At 38.8% G+C, this 22,077-nt stretch overlaps 1 protein-coding gene across 2 annotated transcripts in view; it reads left to right on the top strand.

Annotated features, from left to right (window-relative positions):
• The window catches only part of rgs3a (regulator of G protein signaling 3a), a 148,228-nt gene that overhangs the window by 15,266 nt on the left and 110,885 nt on the right, over positions 1–22,077 (top strand). Inside the window, exons 3-7 of one of the 2 annotated variants that reach the window (XM_051413180.1) lie at positions 372–430; positions 516–610; positions 805–873; positions 4,504–4,564; positions 8,527–8,617. In XM_051413180.1, the coding sequence (XP_051269140.1) occupies positions 372–430; positions 516–610; positions 805–873; positions 4,504–4,564; positions 8,527–8,617 (375 nt within the window). Of the gene's footprint in view, positions 1–371; positions 431–515; positions 611–804; positions 874–4,503; positions 4,565–8,526; positions 8,618–9,315; positions 9,597–22,077 lie in introns of those variants that run through there. The other variant, XM_051413183.1, reaches the window with a different exon arrangement.

Genomic DNA, 22,077 nt, shown 5'->3' with positions numbered 1-22,077 from the left:
TATTCTTTCTCCACATACTCTAACAAGAAACAAAAATATGGGTAAGTTAATGGGAAACAGGCAAGCTGTACTAAACTTGGCAGCCCATGTTTTCCAACCAAAGCAGCTTGCCCAGTGCATATGCCAAATATGCTTCTACATTTTATACTCGCTGGACTCATAACACATGGACGCATAGATGAGGAAAAATCTTTGTAGCAACACAGTGTTTCATTCAGAGATATTGTACACCAAAGAGCATTTGTGTGTCCAGTTTTAGCCTTTTATTGGTGACATTTTTACTCAGCATCTTGAAATTGAGATGTGGATATACATTATTAATGTGACTACAAAGTTACCATTTATTTAGTTTTATTTGTTTGTTTTCACAGTTTTGGAAGCTAGGGGCATGGTGGAAGAGTGTCAGGGGGCATGCGACTCATATGTTAAGGTATGTACCACCGGAGAGAATGATTTTTGTCGGGACTGTGAGACAATGGTGGAGATGGAATTGTCTGTACTTCTGTCCTCCTCAGGTTGGGATGTTTCCAGACAGTGATCCTACAGACAGGCAGAAGACTCGGATGGTTCCTCACTGCAGGAACCCCATCTTTTTACAAACCTTTTCCTTGTAAGCATTCAGTCAATTTCCTTCCCAATCCACCAATTTCACCCACCGTTATGTACAGGAAAGACAACTGGATATTGTGGGCTTTTCAAGTGCCACTAATGCCAAATATTTGTGCAAAGTTTCTGTGGGGAACAGTCACAAACATACTCTCAAAATCTGATACCAGTTGTCTTAATTCCTTTGTTTTTTTTTAGTGTTGTCAGTGAGGAGGACCTTCGTAAGAGACTGCTCTTCACAATGTGGAACTCCAACTCCACAACAAGGTACCTGCTGGGAATGTTGATGATGATGATGATGATGATGTTGTTTTCTTCATTTAAACTCATATTTAAAATATTCATTTTCAAGAAGCTGTAACACTACATGTGCACAGGAATAATGCTTTACTAGGGCGGTAAAATCCCCTTTTATAATTTATGCAGCTGCATTCTTCTGTGTGTTTGTCCATGTGTGTATCTTTGTATGGATGTTTTTGAATCTGGCAGAGTGAATGTGTTACTCTCGCCTCCCCGCCTCACCAGACTTAAGCTGAAACAGGGTCATTGCTGGGGATGGAGGACATATGGTCGAATGAGTCACATATTTCTTGTGCAATGTTGTATTGAGAGGACAGACGAAGAGCATTGCTATGTACTAGAAATATTGCAGAACACTACTTTGAGCATGTATTGTATGGTTTAAGGCTCTCTGCCATGAACACTTTGTTTTCTTTAAATTATTATTTTCAGTTGAATAAAAACAAAACACCACATAAAGCATGTATTGAAAAGGATGTATACAGATGTACTGTATACAGGGCCAGACTTACATGAGTGATTGACTTTAGATCATCCTTTTTGGGACAGTTTCTGGGACACAGATTAAGAGCGATTACTCATCTTTGGTAAGCAATTAAGCCTTATTTACACCAAATGTCCTCTAGTATTTATTGGGAAAAGCCAGTAGGAACAAATGTTTTAAATAGTAAATACGCAAAGCAGACGCATAAAGCAGTATTTTTAAATATTGTTTGATATGATACTCTTAAATGGGCTCTCTGTTTGCTACATACAGTATATGCATATTTGTTTGAATATAAGTTTGGTCCCCTAATTATGCTGTTAAGATTCCTAGTGTAGTTCGCCCAAGAATTTGATATATTGAAAGCCGGGGGCACTCTGCCCTCCTTCTGGCAATAGGTATAAATTAACTACAAGATGAAAGAGGTAGACTCTTACATGCTCCCATTTTCTTTGTGCAGAATGGCTCAGAGCCAAGGTGCAGGAGCTGTATTTAGCAGGCTTTGCTCAGAAACTTCTGCATAGATCAATTTCACACATAACCATCAGTTCTCCAGATCTATCAAGCAACAACAACATTGTTATCTTCTAGGATAAACAAGGGCAACATATGTTTATCACTAGCAGTCTGTCACGTCAGATGAACAGTAGTGATCTGACCATCTCAGCTTAGTTGTGGAGTTACTCAAGGAAAAAGACCGTAAGATCACACCCTGTTGAATAAGTCCACTCACAGACACCCCAGGGACAGCACACATGCATAGCATTCAAAGCAATATTCACACTGGTGCACATGAAAGGAATGGTTCAGATCCTGTGTTGAATTGAGAATTATGCATCCTCATTTGTAAACTCAGAACATGCTATCTGGGAGCTAAGGGAGAGACAGCAAAGAAAAAAGAAAATGTTTTCAACTTGTAGGAACTTTTGAATAACCCCACAAGTTAGCTATGACTGCCAGGTCTGTTACAAGCACTAATTTAATGGTAAGGTGGATATCAGATGAGATTTTGCTCTGTAGACAATTGCTAAAGTTATAAAACATGGCCACACAGTACAATATATTGTATTATCAGGCAATATACATGCCTACATAAACTGTAGAAGCAGCCCATTAATCATAAATGTCAAAAAGGATGCTGTTGTGGAACACACAGCCAACATGGAGGCACTGCAACCAGCAATTAAAACCTGCGGTCTCTCCAGGAATGATCTTTACCCCTGTGCTGCCTATGTGTTCCTCAGAACCAATTTTAAATAAAGTCCAGCCTGAAATGTCATGAAAATGTGCTTATTCAACTCTCCCTTCTGTTATGCTGCCGTGAAAAAATTGTGTGCAGCAGTGCCTCTTCAGCAAATCCTCTCAAACACCACAGAACACCGGCCAAGGTGCTGCTGTAGCCAAACCTAGCTGATCCTTGATGAATGCTAGCAGTCCTGTAATGTATGGACATAATAATACAGCATGCAGCCAAAAAAATAGACCTTCACTTAAATGACAACTCAAAAATCCCCGGTGGTGTTAATCAAGACAAACACAAAGCATTGCTTATGTTAGTGGTGAGGTCGATGCTAGGAGCAGCACTAAATTTAGATGAACACTAGGTATCACATTGTAATTTTCTGTTCTCCCCCACTCATTCAGCTCGTATTCTTATCTACAAAAGATCCACACTTGACCAAACATGTCTTATGTGGCCAGCTTTGCAGAATTGTTTATCCACAGCGGTGGCAGGCTCTACTTCACAGTGCAGCTGGCAAATGGACCATAAATACAGGATGCTTATTGAGCTTTAAGTGAACTGTTTTGACAACTATTCGATGGATTGCCATTGAATTTGGTACACTTATTCACTGTGCCCAGAGGATGAATCCAACTAACTTTGGTGATCCCCTGAGTTTTCCTCTAGCGCCACCATGAGGTCCACACTTTTGGCTCCAAGTGAAATGTCACAGACAGCAATTGGACGGAAATTTGGTATGGCACATTCAACTTGATCAATACTTTGGTTGATGATCAAATATCTGCAAAATTACTCACATTCCCATTAGCCTCATCTGTACTTTGTTGTTAGAGCTAATTATCGAATCTTAGCATGCTATCTAAGAATGCTAAACATCAGCATGACTGTTCCTGATGATTTTTTGTTTTTTGGACAACCATGGTGCATTGCATAGGGGAATAAGCCACATTAGATGTAGGCTACAATGGCTAAACTTGTTACTAGAATCTGCCCATAGTTGGTTTTGCTTTTTGCTTTTGGGGTTTGTTGATAATAAGAAAAATGTAGAATATCACCACACTTAGTCTTTTGGTGATTCATGTATGCACAACATGCTGTTATGTACTCGTGATGCACATATGCACTGTTGACCGATTATTCTGGTGAAGAATTTTCACAGAGCTGAAGTCTCAAAAACTCAACGTTGTCTTCATTACGTTCTGTCAATGCAGCTGAGTTTTTTTCGGTCACTGGTTCATTCTACTGAGTGGAGCCAACACACATTTAAGGTGTTCATTTGTGCTGACGGCCAGTTTGCCCTCGGAACAGCATCGGCAGCTGCATTAGTTCTGTCCAGCTGGGAGGTTGTCGAGAACTGTTTTTCTCATGTATGCATAATTAAACATCCCCACCCCCTCCACCACCACATACAGACTCCCATAACTCTGATAATATACTTGTCCAATGTCAGTATGACGACATATTCATGAAAAATATTAAGTCACATAAGTGTGACATTTTTATCGCTTTAAACTTTCAATGATTATTTTGTTTATCTTCATTATGAGTAACTAACAACACAGATTTCACCCAAGGGATCAGCCTTGTCCTATCTTTTTTTGTAATAAATAATTCTGTGTGGTACTGTGAGACAAGATTATGTTTGACAAAATCTGTCACCAAGATGAAAAATGCTCTAAATTTTTAAACAAAATCACAATAACGAGTTTGTAGTTTTAGTTAGGTTAGTGTGATTTAATGCTTTTGGAGGATACAAAACACATTTCAGGTTTCAGACTGGAGTTAGATGACACATCAGCAATACTCAGGGGTATTAATTGATTTTTATCCTACTTATTTATTCTCTCTGTCTGTCTCTCTGTATCAACAGGATGAGTGCGCTGCTGGGTTGCATGAGCTTTGGTGTGTGCTCCCTTATGGATCCGGACAAGGTAAGTTTAAACAAAGAGATTATAGGTATAAAGACATTCTGTAAACAGTGTCCTTAGCTCCCTTTTCAACTTTCACTCTTTCTCTGCATGTGTGTCCATCCATTAGACCATGAATCCAACAGCTTAGTTCAGTGTGAATGAATTGCAATGACCTCGATAGTTGAGATGAAACACTTTGGGGTTACCAGTGTTACAGCGCAGCAATGTTGCCTCCAGATATTGGAGTAAAACACAGTTTGAGTCACTCTCTCTTCTGAAATGTTATAGTTCACACACACAAACACACATGCACACATGCACATGGATCTCATGTCTTTCCTTTATTGAATTATGGTTAGGTCCTTGCACAATATAGGAGCAGAAATGCAGTGTGTGGATCAGTTGTAATTGTACTGTAAATCTTTAACCAAATCAAGTGAATCGTTCATAAGTGCAGGGTACCCTACGGCCACAATATGAGCGGGGAGTGTGTCTTAATAGAAAATGTTAACTTGGGAGCTGACAATGACAACAAGATCTGCGTTTGTTTTTTGTCACATGACAGCAAAGCCCAAAGTCAATTCCTTTTGTCCGCCTGTGTCTGAGCTGTCAAAAACTCAGCACATCCCGTTCTCATCACATATGCTGTACATTTCCTTAATACTGCTCTGGCCTCTGTGCTTGGCTAGCTGGTGTGAACACTTTACACTCTCACAGATACTTAAACAAGAGCTACAGCTATTTTAGCATCTCTGGGAGGCTGAACTTAGGCACAGCAGTGGTTTTAGCTAAACACTAGGGCTGCAGTCGAGTAAACTGTCAGTCGACGAGAAGAGTCTTAGTCGAAGAAAAAACAAACATTGCATCAAACAAGAGCTACGCCTTGTCACCAGGACAATTGTTGCAACATGGATCTTTTTCTCTTCTATCACACTGATAATGCTAATGCTAACTGCTAACTGCTAATAGGTCCTATCCGCTGACAGTACCTGGACTGCGAGCTCGGAGTACCAGGGTAGGTTTGTTTCCACCATTAGCTTTGGACTGCAGCCAGAGTGGGGCAACGGAGCCGGGTTGACACCGGGACCGAACGCACCGTCCGGACGCCATCGGAAGACTAGACACATGGCACGTTCAAGCAGAGGAGGGAGAGGAAGAAAGGCGTGAAGGGAGAGGAGTGAGTTTGTAGCCAGTCAATTTGGAAGTAGCTGTTAATGTTATACATCATCCATCGCAGTCCGTAAAGTTGGAAGTTATTTTTCCGTGTTTTATTTACACCGTGTCGAAATAAATGGACTAAATGTTCAGTATCCTTGCTGGTCTTTTGTGACACGTTCAGGTTTGTTACCACTTTTTCCATTATCGTTAATACATGTATATATTTAAATAATTAAATTAATATCACAAACATGCGACGCTAGTCAACTTTTGGCTTTAACTAACGACTGCTAGTTGACTAGAACAATCTTTAGTTGGGGACAGCCCTACTAAATACTATTACTAGCATGCTAACAATGACAATGCTAACTTGTTGACATTGCGCAGGTATGATGTTTACCATGTTTACCATCTTAATAATAATGATGATAATAAACTGTATATGTAAAGTGCTTTTATAGACCCATTGTCAACATAAAAAAACGGGAAAAAAAGTAGGCTTAGTTTAAAGTATTGGCTTTCTAACACTGGCCAATTAGCACTAAACAGCTGAGGCTGATGGGAATGTCAGCAGTCTGTTTTTCAGTCTAGAACAAAGTGGTAGACCGACCCTTTATCCATGCTGCTAGCTGGGCTGAAAACACACACAAGACCAAACTAACTAACTGAAAACTGAAAGTAAACATTCTTTAGGCGAGATGAAGCATTTTAGACACTTATGACTACTTACCAGGAAATATGGAGAGGACAACCACTCAAAGACACACAGCGACATAGACATAGAGACACAAAGGATGACGCCGCTTCATCCCACACACCTACATCATTAGAAGAACACCGTCCCTTAGTCTTTCTCCCCAAACTGTCCCAGGTGATGGCGGATAGAAGTGAGGTCCAAGAGTTCAGCATTGCTTTTTGGCTGAGTCAGAATGGATTCTTCTCCTGAATTGTACAGTATATCCCCATAACTGCTTTTCTTAGCTATTTCACTTCACTGTTTAATTATTCAACTCAAATGTATCCAACTGTCTTTCCTCTGCCTTTGCAGATGAATGTTATTACATCATTTAACATGCATTTGTGTATATTTTAAGGCTGCATTCTGTAAAGTCATTCGGTACTCACGGTATACATAAAGTATATCATTTTGATAGCATAGCATAGCAATTATACTGTCAAAACTAACGAAATTTTGCCTTCACAGTTGAGAAAACTTGTCAGAGAAATAGCAAAAACTTTGATCCAATTGTATGTTTTTGTAATTGAGTATTCGGCTAAATCAAACCCTACAATCAGGGCTCTTTGTTGAGTGTAAAGTAGTGTCCTGGTGAAGTAGTGGTTTAGGACTCATAACGTTCTGGGGTTGAAATCACCGCAGAAAGAAATCATCTGTATTTGCTTTTAATTTTAACTTTTTGACCCAAGCTTTAAGATGACACTGAAAGACATCAAAGCTACATTTTACAGTTTGACATAAAATATGTTCTGATGGAAAAGGCCTTTAATTATTTGGCTTTTAAAAAAAATTATTTCTATGATTACTGTTGTTTTTTTCACCGGCTGGCTGAGAAGTTAGCAATAAAACCCTTAATTTGGTGTTTAGAAATAAAATGGGGGAAAACAAGTTTGAACATAACATTTACAAACCCTCTTGTTCAGTCCACATCATTGAGGAAAACAAACAACGGAGAGAAATAATGTTTGAGTCAGGCTTATGGCTTCCTTCCTCTAACATTTACACCTATGAATATTTAATTGGCTTAATATGTTAATGAGGGAGGTTTAACTTTGAGTCACGCAGAGTTACGTCTCTTCACCCCCTCCAACACATCCGTTATTCTCCTGTTGTTTTTTTCTTCTTGCTTTAAACCCTTTCTCCGTCCACTGTGTTTGATTTCAGAAGCATTTGCAGCTTATGAGCGTTGGCTGTTATTTTTGTTACCTGCTTTGCTTGCCTGTCACATCTTGTCATTTGTTTGCACCCTTTTGCCACTTTGTGCTTTTTGTGCTTTCTCTTTTCATCTGACTCATCTGTCTCCCTCCTGACTAACAGCTCTCTTTGCCACAGTCTTTCCCCCTTTGTCACATGTGCAGGGTAATATTGAACGATGGCGTAAATCCCTCTCTGACTTTCAGGACATATGCCCTCCCCTCCCCCATCTTCTATACAAGTCTGCCCATCCTCCCCCCTTGTCCCACAGCCCGCAGAAATCTGTCCACTCAGATAAGATGCTTTTAAAACGCAGATTATTGTCACTGTCCATGGCATCACATTATTTAGTACAAAAGAGGAGGCTGGCTGTTTGTGTGTGTATGTATGTGTGTGTGTGTGTGTGTGTGTGTGTGTGTGTGATAAATGTGTGACACAAAGTGAAATAACGTCAGCTTACAACAGTGTTGTCATCTCCTTGTTTGCAAGACTGTGTTCACATCGTCGGGATTACAAATCAGACCCCCTCTGCCACAGCCTGCATGACTTTATGTAACACACATACAGTAGTTGCAAACACATAACACACATGTGCACACACACCATCTGGCTCACAGTGCAAAAGTGCAGAAGTGGGGGCATCAGCTGCTGGAACAAGCTAAAGCATTGAGAGTAGTGAGTGTGTGTTTGTGTGTTTGGTGTTTGCAGCCTCACGGGAGCAAGCAAATTGAGTCTATGTGTGTGTGTTGGTGTACAATTTGTAATGTTTATGCTTGAACATAGAGAATTCATTTTAAATTTAGCTCTCATTAAGTTGAATCCCCAAGCTTAAAGTTATACATACACTTGCATGCGCTTGACACACTCACAGTCACTCTTTATGTTTGCGCTATAGGAGGTTGAAGGATGGTACTACCTACTCGGGGAAGAGCTGGGGAGGAAGAAACATCTTAAAGTGCCCACAAAACTCAACCAACACTCCACTGGTAAGTTAACTTACTAACCATATGTGTTTATCATAATTAAGATCAGAATATGTCGTAAATTGGGACCAAATACTTGGTCAGGTTCTGAAGCCTTTTTACTTATTCTTTGATTGCATAGTTCTTCATTTATATCAGGAATCCTTTCTATCTATAAGACATTTATTTTCAAAGTTACTAATGTATTAAACATATTTTAGTGCACAAAAATGTCCCGAATGAAGATATGGCGTTTTGACACCAGTAGCGAAACTCCAGAGCCATATTGGCACCGATAACAGATTTTTTTATAATGACACCCAGTCCTATGATACAGGAAGAACATAAAAGTTATAATTCTAAAAACAACGTACAAAGGAATGAAATCAAAATGAAATCAAAAAATGGTGAAATCAAGAAAAGGTTAAAGGACACATAGATGAAAATAGTACTCTAATGGCCAATCAGCAGTGAGCACAACTTAAGTACTGTTAAGTACTGGCAGATACATATCCTCACATGTTTGTGTGTGCCTAGAGTGTGCCAGGCTCGCGGCTCTTACGTCTTTGTCAGTCTTTGGGTCGGGAGGTTGGTGGACTGGGGAAGCGAGGGATTAAGAGAGGAATAGAGAGAGGGATTGGGAGAGCGAATGAGGGAAAGACAGAGAGAGTGGGTAGGAGGGAGGAGGGGTCTGCACGAAACCCTGACGCGTCACAGTTGCCAGAGAGAGAAAGAGAGAGAGACGGAGCTCTCCCAAACCGTTTGCTGCTGGAGTGGATCTCCCCCTCACACCCACCCAAACTCACACACACACACCCACACATCCACGCACACTTAGACACATTTGTTTGGAAATCTATTTTTCTTCTCTCCATTCTTCGAGGGCTCCTTCTGTTCCTACTTATGTTTGTACTCACTCGTAGTTTCACGTTGGTGGTGGTGGTGGTGTGTGTGTGTTGGAGTTATGCTACTCTGTGCCAGCCATAAGGGCAGCCTAGACTAGGTGAGTACTATGTTTGTGTTATCATACTTGACTGTTGTCAATGCACATGAGTGTATTTTGGAAGTTGCATGCTGCATTGCATAGCAGAAAAATTGCAATGTGAAGTGATTTGTTTTCTTTTGAGGATGCTGTTTCCATGTTCTCTTGACTCATTTTAGTCTGTTGCACTCTTTCCTTTAGCTACTTCACCCTTTCACCTTTCTTTTTCCCCTCTTATTGCTTGTTTCTTCTCCCTTATCTTCTTCCGTATTAATATTTCTCTTCTGTGTGCTTTCATTGTTTGCGGACATTACTTTTAATCTCTCCTTGTTACTCTGCGCGTATGCTGCTAATCTGCCACTTCTAATCTAATTTTTCTCTTGCTGAGCTAAATTGGTCACAATTGCTTTCCATGGGAGACCCCCGAAGGAGCTTAATTTACCCACTCAGTGAATTACTTATAATCACAGTATGACACCATCTTTTTGTGCACACATATGCACAAACCTTCATCACGTCAGCACACAGTGACATGCACATACTCCCGCATACAGTTTTCGCCACCCTCCACAACCTTCCCCATTCTCCGTACCATCGACTTTGCTTATTCACATAGTTCCATTCTGGGTTATGAGAATGACGGTGATATCTTAAGACGTTAGCTAACCCATCCCAATTTACACTGCTTGGCTGAACTAGGCTAATCTGCCTCATGCAACTTTAAAATTAGTTTTATGCTTCCGTGGATGGAACTGGGACAGGAGTATCACATTGGACGTGAGACTCAGCCAGCAGGAAACCTTTACAAGGATGCATGAGGGGATCCTAACTTATGGGTTACATAGGCATTTCAGTTCATTTAGCTCTGAGCTGAAAGGTGTTTTATTTTATACAAATTTAGTAATTGTAGTTGCTGAGAAAGCACTTTCATGGTGAAAAAAAGTAATAACAGGATATAATGGATGGAGAATGTTTTCATCTTTCCCAGTGGCAATACTGCCCCACTACTGTCTCATCTGATCCATGTGTGTGCGTGTATGTGCGTGTGTGAGTGTGTGTGTGTGAGTGAGTGGGTGTTGTGTGTTACCAGCTGGCGGAATGTAGGCCATGGAGGCACTGCTGCTCCATGACATGCACTAACATGGAAATGACCAAAATCCCATTCATTACAATATCACTCTGTTTGTGTCCATCCTCTCCTCTCTCTCTCTCTCTCTCTCTCTCTCTCTCTCTCTCTCTCTCTCGCTGTCTCCCTGCATGTGTATCTGATTATCCATGCATGCATTTGTGAATATTCTTGAACCTTTTTCCTGTCTTTTCCATTTCACGCCTCTCACCTGTATTTTTTATTTTTACTTACTCTCCTCTCTGTTTTCTCAGACATCACTGTTTCTTATTCACTCTGGCATCGCTGTCATTTGTCTGTTAGTCCTCAGTCCATCTCTTACGTAACCTAGCACTATGGCAGAATGCAAAAAGGTTTTTACTAAACAATTTGAAGTAACCAGCAAGTCCATGATTTGCAATGTATAACTTACCATTAGGGGAAATCTTGCAATTACAGGAGTGAGTTTAGGGGCATACTGGAAGCTTGGCACGCTCACCATCTTCTTGTAATGCTTTGGAGAAATTAGGTTTGGATTCAAAGCTAATTTATCATTTTTGCTGCTTGTCATCATGCCTCTCTTCTGTCTGTCTCTAAATACTCTCAAGCAACGGTGGAGTAGCAGCAATCTCTTGAAGTAAAAAAGCTAATGTCAATTTCTCATTTTAGACGTAACATCCTTCTCTCCTACTTTAGTGTTCTAGCACTAGTTTAGGTGCTCATTTTCATTTTCAACAATATATGTACAGTATTCTGAAAAGAAAACAACTGTTTTAATGAGTTGAAAGTTGCTTGTTTAATAATTATTATTTTATACTTCCCAAGAAGTACCATGATTTGTGTAATCTTGCCAGTAAGCAAGAGGGAATGTATATGTTATGTTGTGGAAATATAGTTTTAAAGTCAAACACCGAGCAACGTTTGTGCTCTCATTAGGTGCTCAGAGGAACTGCCCAGTAGGAACTGTAGTTGGTTGTGTGTGTTTGTTGGTAAGTGTGTTTGTTTGTGTATTCTGTTTTTGTGCAGCGCTTAGGGGAATTATGGTATGCACTGTTTTTGGCGGAACCTCAGAGCCCTGGGTGAAGGAGGTGCAGACTGCACTCTTTCACCAGGCAGCACAGTATAAGTTAAGCTAAATCTAATTAAATAAACCCCAAAATGATCACCAAGCTAAAACCTCAAGCATCACTGACAGTCAACAATCAGTGAGTTTAAATTCAGCATGATTCAGTGGCATTAATTTGCATCACCACATTTATTTTAAAAGTATCCGTTTGAAGTAAGCTATTTTTTAACCTCAAAGACAATGAATGTCGACAGCTAAATAATTCAATAATGCCACATCCCCTTTGAAAGGATGTCTAACTTTACAAGCAAACATCATCTGTTGAAACAAGGCTTTTATTAGTCTGCTAGATTAATCCATGTTAATGTGCACAGATTCTCACCAGAGGTGTACTATTTGGATCAGTGTGTCTGACTAATCCTTCACTCAGAGGCCAGTTCAGAGCCAGGACAGTGCCAGGCCAAAAATCCTGGGGGGCAGAATTATGTGGTTGGTTGGCTTGGGACATCAGTATTTAGAAGGACAGCAGTCTTAATGAAATAATATAAACAGGCCAGACTGAAATCATCTACAGATTACAGTTAATGTATTTTGGCCATAGTGTCAAATATACTTACTAACAAATGATGCAGAATATATGCAAATAAATCACATATGCAGAGCACACAGGGAGGAATGAACTATCTAACTATCAGATTGTTATAAGTCATGCTTCTAATACTCTCTTGTGCCATTGTGGCACAGACAGGCAGGTTTAGACTTCCATAACAAAACCAATCCGCTGAGCGTTGACAGCTAATTACACAGGGCTACAATAAAAAGGCTGCCATCTTAACTTTACTTAACACCAGTTGAGAGACTGAAAAGGAAAGGCTGTGCATGAGTGGCAGCCAGACAACATTTCTGAGATACAGAGTGACAGAGCAATTAGTGTTCATTTTCAGGACACGTTTTTGTATTAAGCGGTGGTAGAAACCTCTTTTAAGCTACAGTAATATTGTACACACCTCTTACAATGCTGTTCTACCAGTAGTAATAGTAACAATACAGGATACATTGATATTAGATCTAGTTTGGCGTGTGCTCACTCTGTAGATGTGTAGAATGTTAATTTATAGCCTGTACAAACATTTGCTCCATGTGTAGACTATTAAAACAGTGGGAGAGAGGACATAACACATACAAAATGATTGAGTGTTACGACAAATGCTTAAAGCAGCAGAAGAAATCTGTTTGGATAAAACAGTGCTTAGTCTTGTAATTAAGTAATAAATTATTGCTTTGGATTAAAAAACACTTAAATATCTCTTTATTAGTCTCTGTGGTTGATGGGTTGACGGGATATTGTTTGGAGATTAGGTGTGTTGTTGCCCATCTGTGCACGTTTGTGCACAAGCATTGACGTCTGTGCATTTTTTCCTGATGAGAGACAAAAGCAATTCCCTCAGCTCTGCTGATTTGGCTTGCGTAGTGTGTCAATAGAGACAACTGACCCACAGTGACATGTACGTGTGTGTGTTTTTGACTGTGGCTAATGCATTTCCCTCCAACAAGCTTACGATGTGGGTCAGGTGGTCTGTACTGTATATGCGTAAAAGTAAAAATAGCAGAACGCCCATTGGGCTCGTGCTTGAAAAGTGTGTCATCTGCAACGTACACACACTTGTTTCACTTTTCATGATAGATGAATATCGTCCAGACATGTACACATCATGCACGCACACAGACACGCACACACACGCACACACACTGCTTTTCCAGATGGCAAGCTGTGCCTTTAAATCAACAGATTAAAATGTACACTATGTGATTAATTTATGGAAAGGGGTTGGACATGGAGGTGGAAGGGGGTTGTTTTTATATTGTGAAGATCTACTGGTAAATACTGACTGTGAATTTTTTTGTGTGTGAGCTTGTGATTATGTGATACAATGTGTTGGTGAGTATACTGTCTGACACGCCATGCATCTGATGCTTTGACCCCAGGGTTTTATCCACTTGACCTAAAATTAAGCATTTCACCCAAAAGATCAGCTTTGACATTGACAGCTGTGCAAATTTGACATCTTATTTTTCTGTCACAGAAATATAAACAGTATGATAAAATAGAATTTTCAGTACTTGAAAAGATAGTAATTGACACATTTTGATGGATGAGAATCACAGCCATGGATTTCAATTAATTTAAACTGTGCATTTTCCACTTTATTGTTTATTGTGTATATATTTTATATATTCTAGATTTTTTATTATATTTTTATTTTATTGTATTCACTCTTTCCCTGCTGTGGGGGGTCAATAAAGGAACATCACACATATGTGATAAACAACTTACATTACTGATGTGTAAATAGAACATTTTTGTTTTAGCATTCAGCTGTAACATATCTACTTCTCTCACTTCAACAATATCCTCAGCTTGAACACATCTTCATTGTTAAAATACTGTCCTCTTTCTTTCAGAAAAAAACCCACAAAAACCCTCAAAACACTAACCTGTTTGTGTTTGGATCTTGTGTACTAATTAATACTATAATATACAGTATGGTATAGTAAGCACATTTTAATGCCCTTGCATACCAACACAGGTGTTTTCACTTATTCTGGCTAATTAGACCTATGCTTAGGTTGAAGTTTGATGGAGCTATTAATGAGGTCATCAAACTTCATGAACCAATAACCATAACGCGGAAGACATTTTGACAGTGTAAATGATATAATCAATAAAGTTAAAAATGATTGCTAAATTTCGTTTAACTGCTTCTGTTATAAGATCCTGGTATTGTTAATGCTGGCTCACTGCCACACTGTCATGGCTTACTGGGACACTTGAATGTAACTGAGCCATCGTTAACGTTATTAGTAACGGCTGTGCTTTTCCTTCTGTGACAAGTCAAAACGTCTGCTATGAGAAAGGTAGGTAAGTGGAATCTTTCCAACCATAATTGGCACAAAAAAAGAGAGGCCCAGACACATGTTAATCAAGCGCTGTCTGTCCACGGCTACACAGTCCTCAGGCTACGCACTTGTGTTGGTGGACCATGGGTGTGAAAATCATTTTAGACTTAGACTTAGACTTAGACTTAGACTTCTCTTTATTGATCCCTTTGGGATGACTCCCTCAAGGAAATTGGATTTCCAGCAGCTTACAAAAACACTTGTATAGAAAATAAAAGAGGTATAAAAAAAAAATACAGTATAAGATAAACAATAAACTCTTAGCTAAATATAGAAAGTAAACAATAAACAGTAAACAATAAACTCTTAGCTAAATATAAAAAGTAGAGAATAAACAGTAAAAAATAAACTCTTAGTTAAATATAGAAAGTAGAGATAAGAATAAAAGTAAAATAAGATTAAAGTAAAATAGAATCAAATAAAATAAATGTACAGAACTGTATAGAGGATAAATATAGATAAATATATGGCATTGTGTTATTATACAGTGGATAAATGAGCAGTTAAGTTAAATTATTGCATTTAGTGGATTAAGTTATTGCAAAAAAAAAAGAAGAGTGTCCAGGTATGTATGAGTAGATTATTATTGCAAGTAGATTATTATTGCACATTTGAGTGAGAATGAATTTTTTGGAGGGGTTTTATTGCCTTTAAAGGATAGTGACAGTTGTATAGTGGCAGAACAGGGCCACAGGTTGGAGTCAAACCCATGGACGTTGCATTAAGGACCACCTCTACCAAGTGAGCTATCAGAGCGCCCCATTTAAGTGAGTAATTAAGTATATACTTTCACAAGATGTATCTAAATTAAGAAATAAATGAGCTAACTGAGACCAGAACCAGCACAAGGAGCTGTAACCCGAGACTGCAGAAACAGATCAGACATTTTATCACTCTGAGCTGAAAAAAGAAAAGATGTAACTGAATTCTACATTGGTGTGAGATCTCAAAAAAGCACTGTGCACACACAGCTGTGTTTTCAATTATTTTGGATGATTAAACTCAGGGTGAAATTGGGCAGAGCTATGCAGGGAATTATATGATGTCACAAATCTCTTTGTTCTCTATGGTCAGAGTAAGTGTGAACACCCATGTGAGTGTACTAAAGAGATGGACTTCATATTTTAATGGCATTCAGAGAGTAAAACTGTAAATGATGTGCAGTGTGAGACCAAGCTCAGCTTATTAGAAACAAGACAATCTCTGAGAATGTGATGTATTACTAGTAAACTGTAAATGCGTCTGTGGATTGGTTTTGCAGTCAACTGAAAGACAAGAAAAAAGGAAATCTGTAAAAGACATGATGGTCATAGCTCAACTAGTCATAATGCCCACCGTAGTCCATGAAGAAACCAACATAGCCCCTCTTTAGTTGCCAAACCCCAATGCAACAGTAGGAAATGTTTCAGTGACCATAGGTAATAACCTGAACAAGAAGGTGGTGGCAGCCTGCAGGGACATTTTTATCACCACAGGGGTGATAGATGAAGGGAAGGGGGAAATTCACTAGCTACTATCTCAGAGAATGCTGCCATTAGAATCCAAACTCTGTGGATCACAAGCATGAATCTGTGCAGACAGCAGACCTCCAAACAGCATAGTCTTTAATCTCTAGTGGGTGGACACTTTCATGTGTTAGGGTCAGAGGCAATGAACCTAGACGGCTGAAAGTCGTCATGGACACAAAGTGAATTGATTTCCCGATGGGCAGACATATTGAGCCTGCAGAAGGTAGGCGGAACTAAGTGGCACGACATGAGGGAGTGTGACTACCAATAAGGTGCGCACTCATGGAGAACAAACATGTTCCCATCCTGCCAATTTTAAGCATCTCTGCTCTGCAGAAATATTTTAATCAAGTGTCACAGTGTATGCTAACAGTTCTCACGCTAAGAACATCAGCTCAATCCAGTACTTTAGGGGCACTTAACCATAGTGAAGTTCTCAAATAAAATAAATGGTAATAAATACACCATTCAGAGTCTATTTTTTAAAAGTATTTTGGCCTTTTGCTTGAAAAGATTAGCAAAAAGTTAGCTTCCTTCTTCTCTTTACAGTTTTAATGTGCTACATTGTTATAAGTAAAGAGTATATGAATGAATAGCTACCTCCTCTTTTGTTGCATGTTAACCACGTCATTTTTTGAAATACAAAGTAATCAGGTCAGGCCAGCTAAATTCTTTGGCCCAGCAGCAACTATTGGTGAACCTGAGGAACCTGATTCACCAAATCATCAACTTCAGCAACCACCACGGTGGTTGAGTTTGATGATTTTAAATAACTTGGGGGGTATTATTCAGGCTACATATGGAATTCCATCCCAGTCTCTGACTATTTATCTGTTTGTTCTCTGCAAATCCCTTTTACAAATCTCTATCAGAGACAATCATTCAACACTTTGAGTCAGCAGACAGCAGACATAATCCTTTCTGGCTTTTCTGCCTTGCTCAGGACAGAAACAGGAAATTAAGTGCGTCAATCTCTATGGTACGGCTATCCAGAATGTCCAAAAGTCACATTGGCTTGTTCCATGTGGCATCATGCAATAAATGAGTCAGTCGCTCAGTAGTTGCTGAGGTCAGGCAGAGAGCGAGCCACAAATATCCCTCATACTTGCTCTGTGTTTTAAATTTGAATGTTGCTCCTGTGTCATGTTTGAAATGTATTCAGCTTTGGGCTGGTTGTGTGCAGATAACTCATGCATAAAAAAATGCATTCCTCTAAGGGATCTAATGTGGTGAACATGTACAGTACATTATCTGTGCATCCATTTACAAGCTAGATGTTTTTTATTACAATATGCATGTATGTCCTACTTTTGTGCTCTTATGTTCAAGACACGAAAGGGGAAGACAAAATAATAGGACACCCTATAATATATAAACTTAAAAAAACATGACCTAATTTATGATTATTATATTCAGCTCAGTTCATATTCAGGGCTTGATGTATCTATGGTTATGGTCCTATTATTTTTTCCACCTCTTCCAAACCAACTAGGAAACTGTATCCTTTTAGAATTGTGTTGTGGTCAGTTCCTCTAAAACAGAGGAAGGAATACTGATTACTGAATACACTGAATACTCTCACAAATAATAAAACAAGAGTCTATAGTTATTTTAGTGGCACTGGAAGGCTGTACTTTGGCACAGCGGTGCTTTGAGCTGAATGCTACTTTCAGTATGTTAGCATGCTTACAATGATGTTATACAGGTATAATGTTTACCATGTTCACCATCTTAGTTTAATATGGTAGAAGGCTGATAGGAATGTCATGAGTTTTGCGAGACAAAATAAAATTTTGACCTGACGATGACACAAAATGAATGAAAATGAATGAATGAAATTAGGAGATTAAAGATATTACACACATCCCCAGAGGATGAATTGTATAAAATTTCACAGAAAACCCTCCAATTGTTGTCATTATTGAAATACCACCCAAAGGTATTTCAATAATAAATTTAACTCAAGGAAAAGATCCAATCCATGCAGTTAATGCTGAGATAATTTACAGAATAAGTGAAAACTACGACCTGGCGGTGCTTGAGGAAAAGCCAAAGGGTTCTTGAAAGTCAGTAACATTCTTCCTTTGGGGACCAAGAATGTTTGTACAACATATCAGAGCGATCCATCCAATGGTTGTCCAGATATTACAGTCTGTCAACAGATCGACATTACCGTCCTTAGGGTTAACCGCATGACTAAAAATCCTTCAAAAATCCACCATCTACATATCTGCCGTACTATCTCATTTTACAAGCAAATGCTATTGAACACCCTTCCTCAGTCTTTGGAAAAAAAACATGCATAGTTAGGTTCATAGCATCCAATAGCTGCTCTCTGTTAGCTGTCGTGAAATCACTTGTGTGCATGTCACCCTGGTGTCAAAGGGGGACATGTTTGCTAGTGACTCAGTGTTCATAGTGAAATGCACATCACTATCAGCATCCTCAGCATCTCAGTCAGTCCAGTTGTTTAGGACATGTCTTGTGTCCCAGAGATGGCGAGGTAGCAACAAGGATTTAATAAACATGTCAACATGACTCCTTGATAGTTTTATTCCAACTAATGAGGCATGGTGGGTTTAGTGGATTGAATGCCTACAGGGATCATCTTCATCCTCCAGCATTCCCATAAAGTAAATAAAGATGTGGAGTATTTGACCTCTGAAAATTGATTTTTAAAAAGCTAAGCACTTTCATCGCATACACACAGTTATCCAGTTGGACTCCTGGGGCATGGAGATGATCCCCGTAGGCTATGGGATAAATTACTTTCTGGATGTGTGTTGTGTTAAAACACTCCCTGTGCAAAGGGAATGTACAGATGTCAATGTGCAACCTAGTTGAACATTAAAGAAATGCATTCATTTTCTTCAGTCTACCAGTTTGGACAACAGTAGCACAGTGCACAATAAAGACCAACCTGATCAAAGAGAATATATAAAAGAACTGAGCTGGATAGAACATTTTAGGCTGCAGTATCCATTTCATTTTTTTTCAGATCAGTTTGTTCATTGACCAACAACAACACCCTCAGGCCTGCATTCACTCTTTCAGCCTTGTGATGAGCCATTTTTTTTTTTTTTTTTCTTACCAAAAACACCTAAAAGGCTAATGATTTTGCAAACTGTAAAACTACTCATGTGTTGAACAGACCGAACAGTGAATGTGTTTATTGACAAAAGAACCCAAAGAACAAAACTCAGATTTAAAGATAGTTCAGAAGAACCCAAATATGTTGTCTACACTACAATTGCAAAACAATATTTAAAACCTGGAATTATAACGAATCAAAAAAAAAGAAATAAAACAATAATTAACCCAAAACAGTATTAATCAACCAGACACGCAAATCCTATTTCACATTTCATCACAAACATCCACACCAAAGGAAAAATCTGTAGTTGTTTGGCACAGACAGTAGAAAAACATAGAGGCAACATCTTGAAATCATAAACCATACTTGGTACATACTGAACGCAGCTTGATTCCTGTTTTACTACTTTATTTTTTGCCTAATTTGTTAGTTACTGGAGTGTCAAATTTATGTGCGGTAGCCTGAAACACCTGTCCACCAACAAACTAGTACCCACACATATCTCTTTAAAGTTTGAACAAGTGAGTTTAGCTATTGAGACCTTAAAGGTACCCTGGGGAGTTTTTGACCTTTAGTGGCATTATGGGGCAATGATTTTACCAGCGGATCCCTGTTTTGTTTGTCTCTTAGAAATTACATTTAACTTCAAAGTCAAATGTAATCACTGGCTGGATTCTGTTCAACAGGCAACAGTTTTTTAGTGAATGAAACATTTATTTTAGCGTAAGGAGGACGGGACAGTGGATAGTGATAGTACAAAGTGCAGGACTTCGACTCCAGAGCCCGGGGTTTGTAACATGAATGCCATGCCAAGAAAGATAGAAATAGTAATAAACAATGCATGATTTGTTTATTTATTCATTTATTTATTTTTAGGGCACTATACTGAGTGTAAACGTAACTAATGTTTATTTACAACAACAAACTCTACAGGGCACCTTTAAGTTTCTATTGACCTATAATTTGAAGCAGATGTTGGGACTTTACCTTGTCACTATATAGCTGCCAAATGTGTGTACAGCGTATAGATATGTGATCAAATGTGATTTTGAACAATGTGCTGTACAAGCCTGTATGTTTGCACTGCATGCTTACTGTTATCATTTATGATTTAGCCTGTCATTTTCCATTAATCTATTGAACCAAAATAGTCAGTTTCCAAAAAATCTTGTAGCTCTGTTTACTGGAAACTATGCCTCACCAAGCATCAGTCATGCCACATTATTCAGACCTCTGGTGGTTTGTATGTGTGTAGCTGTTTTGCTCTCGTATGATTTTCTCCCTGTTACTCTGATTTCTGTATCAGCTCATTTCTTGTGTTCAACTGTGTGCAGAATTTGACTCCTGCAGAAAGTCAGCTTGTACACTGAGCCCCATTTTAAAACATTCTACTCTAGTTGTTCAATAAATCGAAGGTTTTTGTCTAGCCGTTGCCAAAAAGCTCTCCAATTGACTGTATCTCCTTCTGAACTGAACAGTGTTTGGTCAAAAGAGACGACGAGAGTAGTAGTAGGAGTACTTTTAACTCATACCAAATCTAAAATTTCACTTTAATTTAGTTTACCACATACACATTTCTTCAAATGTATTGGACTATACGTTTTTGATATTAATTCAATTCAAACAATATTTCAGTCAGCTGTATCTTTCATGGTTGAAATGACAAAATCAACTTGAACTTAATCAAATGTAGACACTTTTTATCCATAAAAGGTGTGATCATTTACATTTACTGTAACTAAGTACATTCAATTCAATTCAATTTCAATTCAGTTTTGTTTGTATAGCGCCAATTCATAACAGAAGTTATCTCAGGACACTTTTCAAATAGAGCAGGTCTAGACCGAACTCCTTAACATATACATATAGCTACAGTACATAGAGCTTTTACTGTACTTGTACCAAAGTAAGTAGTACTAATGCTTTATCATTAGTGAGTACTAATTTTGTCAGCTCAAATTGTCAGCTCAAATTAAGCATAAACAACTATGGAGAAGAGGAATCTGGTTTTATTTTGTCTGTGTGGTTTCACATTCAAGTTTTTCCCACTTAAACTAATTTGAATTCTGTCCTCTCATCCTTTTGCAGTTAAGATCGTAAGTAAATGAATACATGTCAGTGTAATCCAACACAGCTGGCAAAATCCCAACATATTTTTATTGTTGTCAGTCAGATACTGTACTTGTCCAAGCACTGTGGCATCAAGCATGTCACACTGAAATGTGCTGATTGGCTGGCAACATGGACAACAGTCTGAAGCAAACTGTCATCCCCTTGTCATTGTGTTAGTGTCACAATGTCTGGCCAGTCTGTCAGTTAATTTCTCCATAAACTGTGTCAGTTCTTGGTGTTACTAATTTAAACATTAATTTCTTGATGTTCGAGCTTAAGAGACCCGGACAATGAAGTGGAGGCAATCTCCTCCCGTCTTGGCTTTTCCACTCTCTCCATCAAGTGTTTATTTGTTTGAGGGTGACAGGAGGTGAAAAGAGGGACTGGGTGTCAAGTGAGCGAGTGGTGCAATGAGGGACTTGGGCAGAGTCAAGGGCTTTTTATGTTCAGGCAGATCTGAGACTGAGTCAGACTCAACTGTAGAAGACTGCCAACACCTTTTGATTTCTTTTTCTTTATTCTTTCCTTTTGTACGTCTTGATTTTTACACCTCTTTTTGTTTTTTCTCCCCCCCATCTGGGTTTGATTTTCTGTCTTTCTTCATTCTCAGTTTCAGTTTACTCCCTTCTTCGAACTACTTTACTTTTTTCTCATTCCCT

Source organism: Dicentrarchus labrax, unplaced genomic scaffold (assembly GCF_905237075.1).
Source record: "Dicentrarchus labrax unplaced genomic scaffold, dlabrax2021, whole genome shotgun sequence".
Taxonomy (NCBI): Eukaryota; Metazoa; Chordata; class Actinopteri; family Moronidae; genus Dicentrarchus; species Dicentrarchus labrax.
The sequence above is the reverse complement of the archived record's forward strand: the minus strand, read 5'-3'. Positions and strand labels throughout refer to the sequence as shown.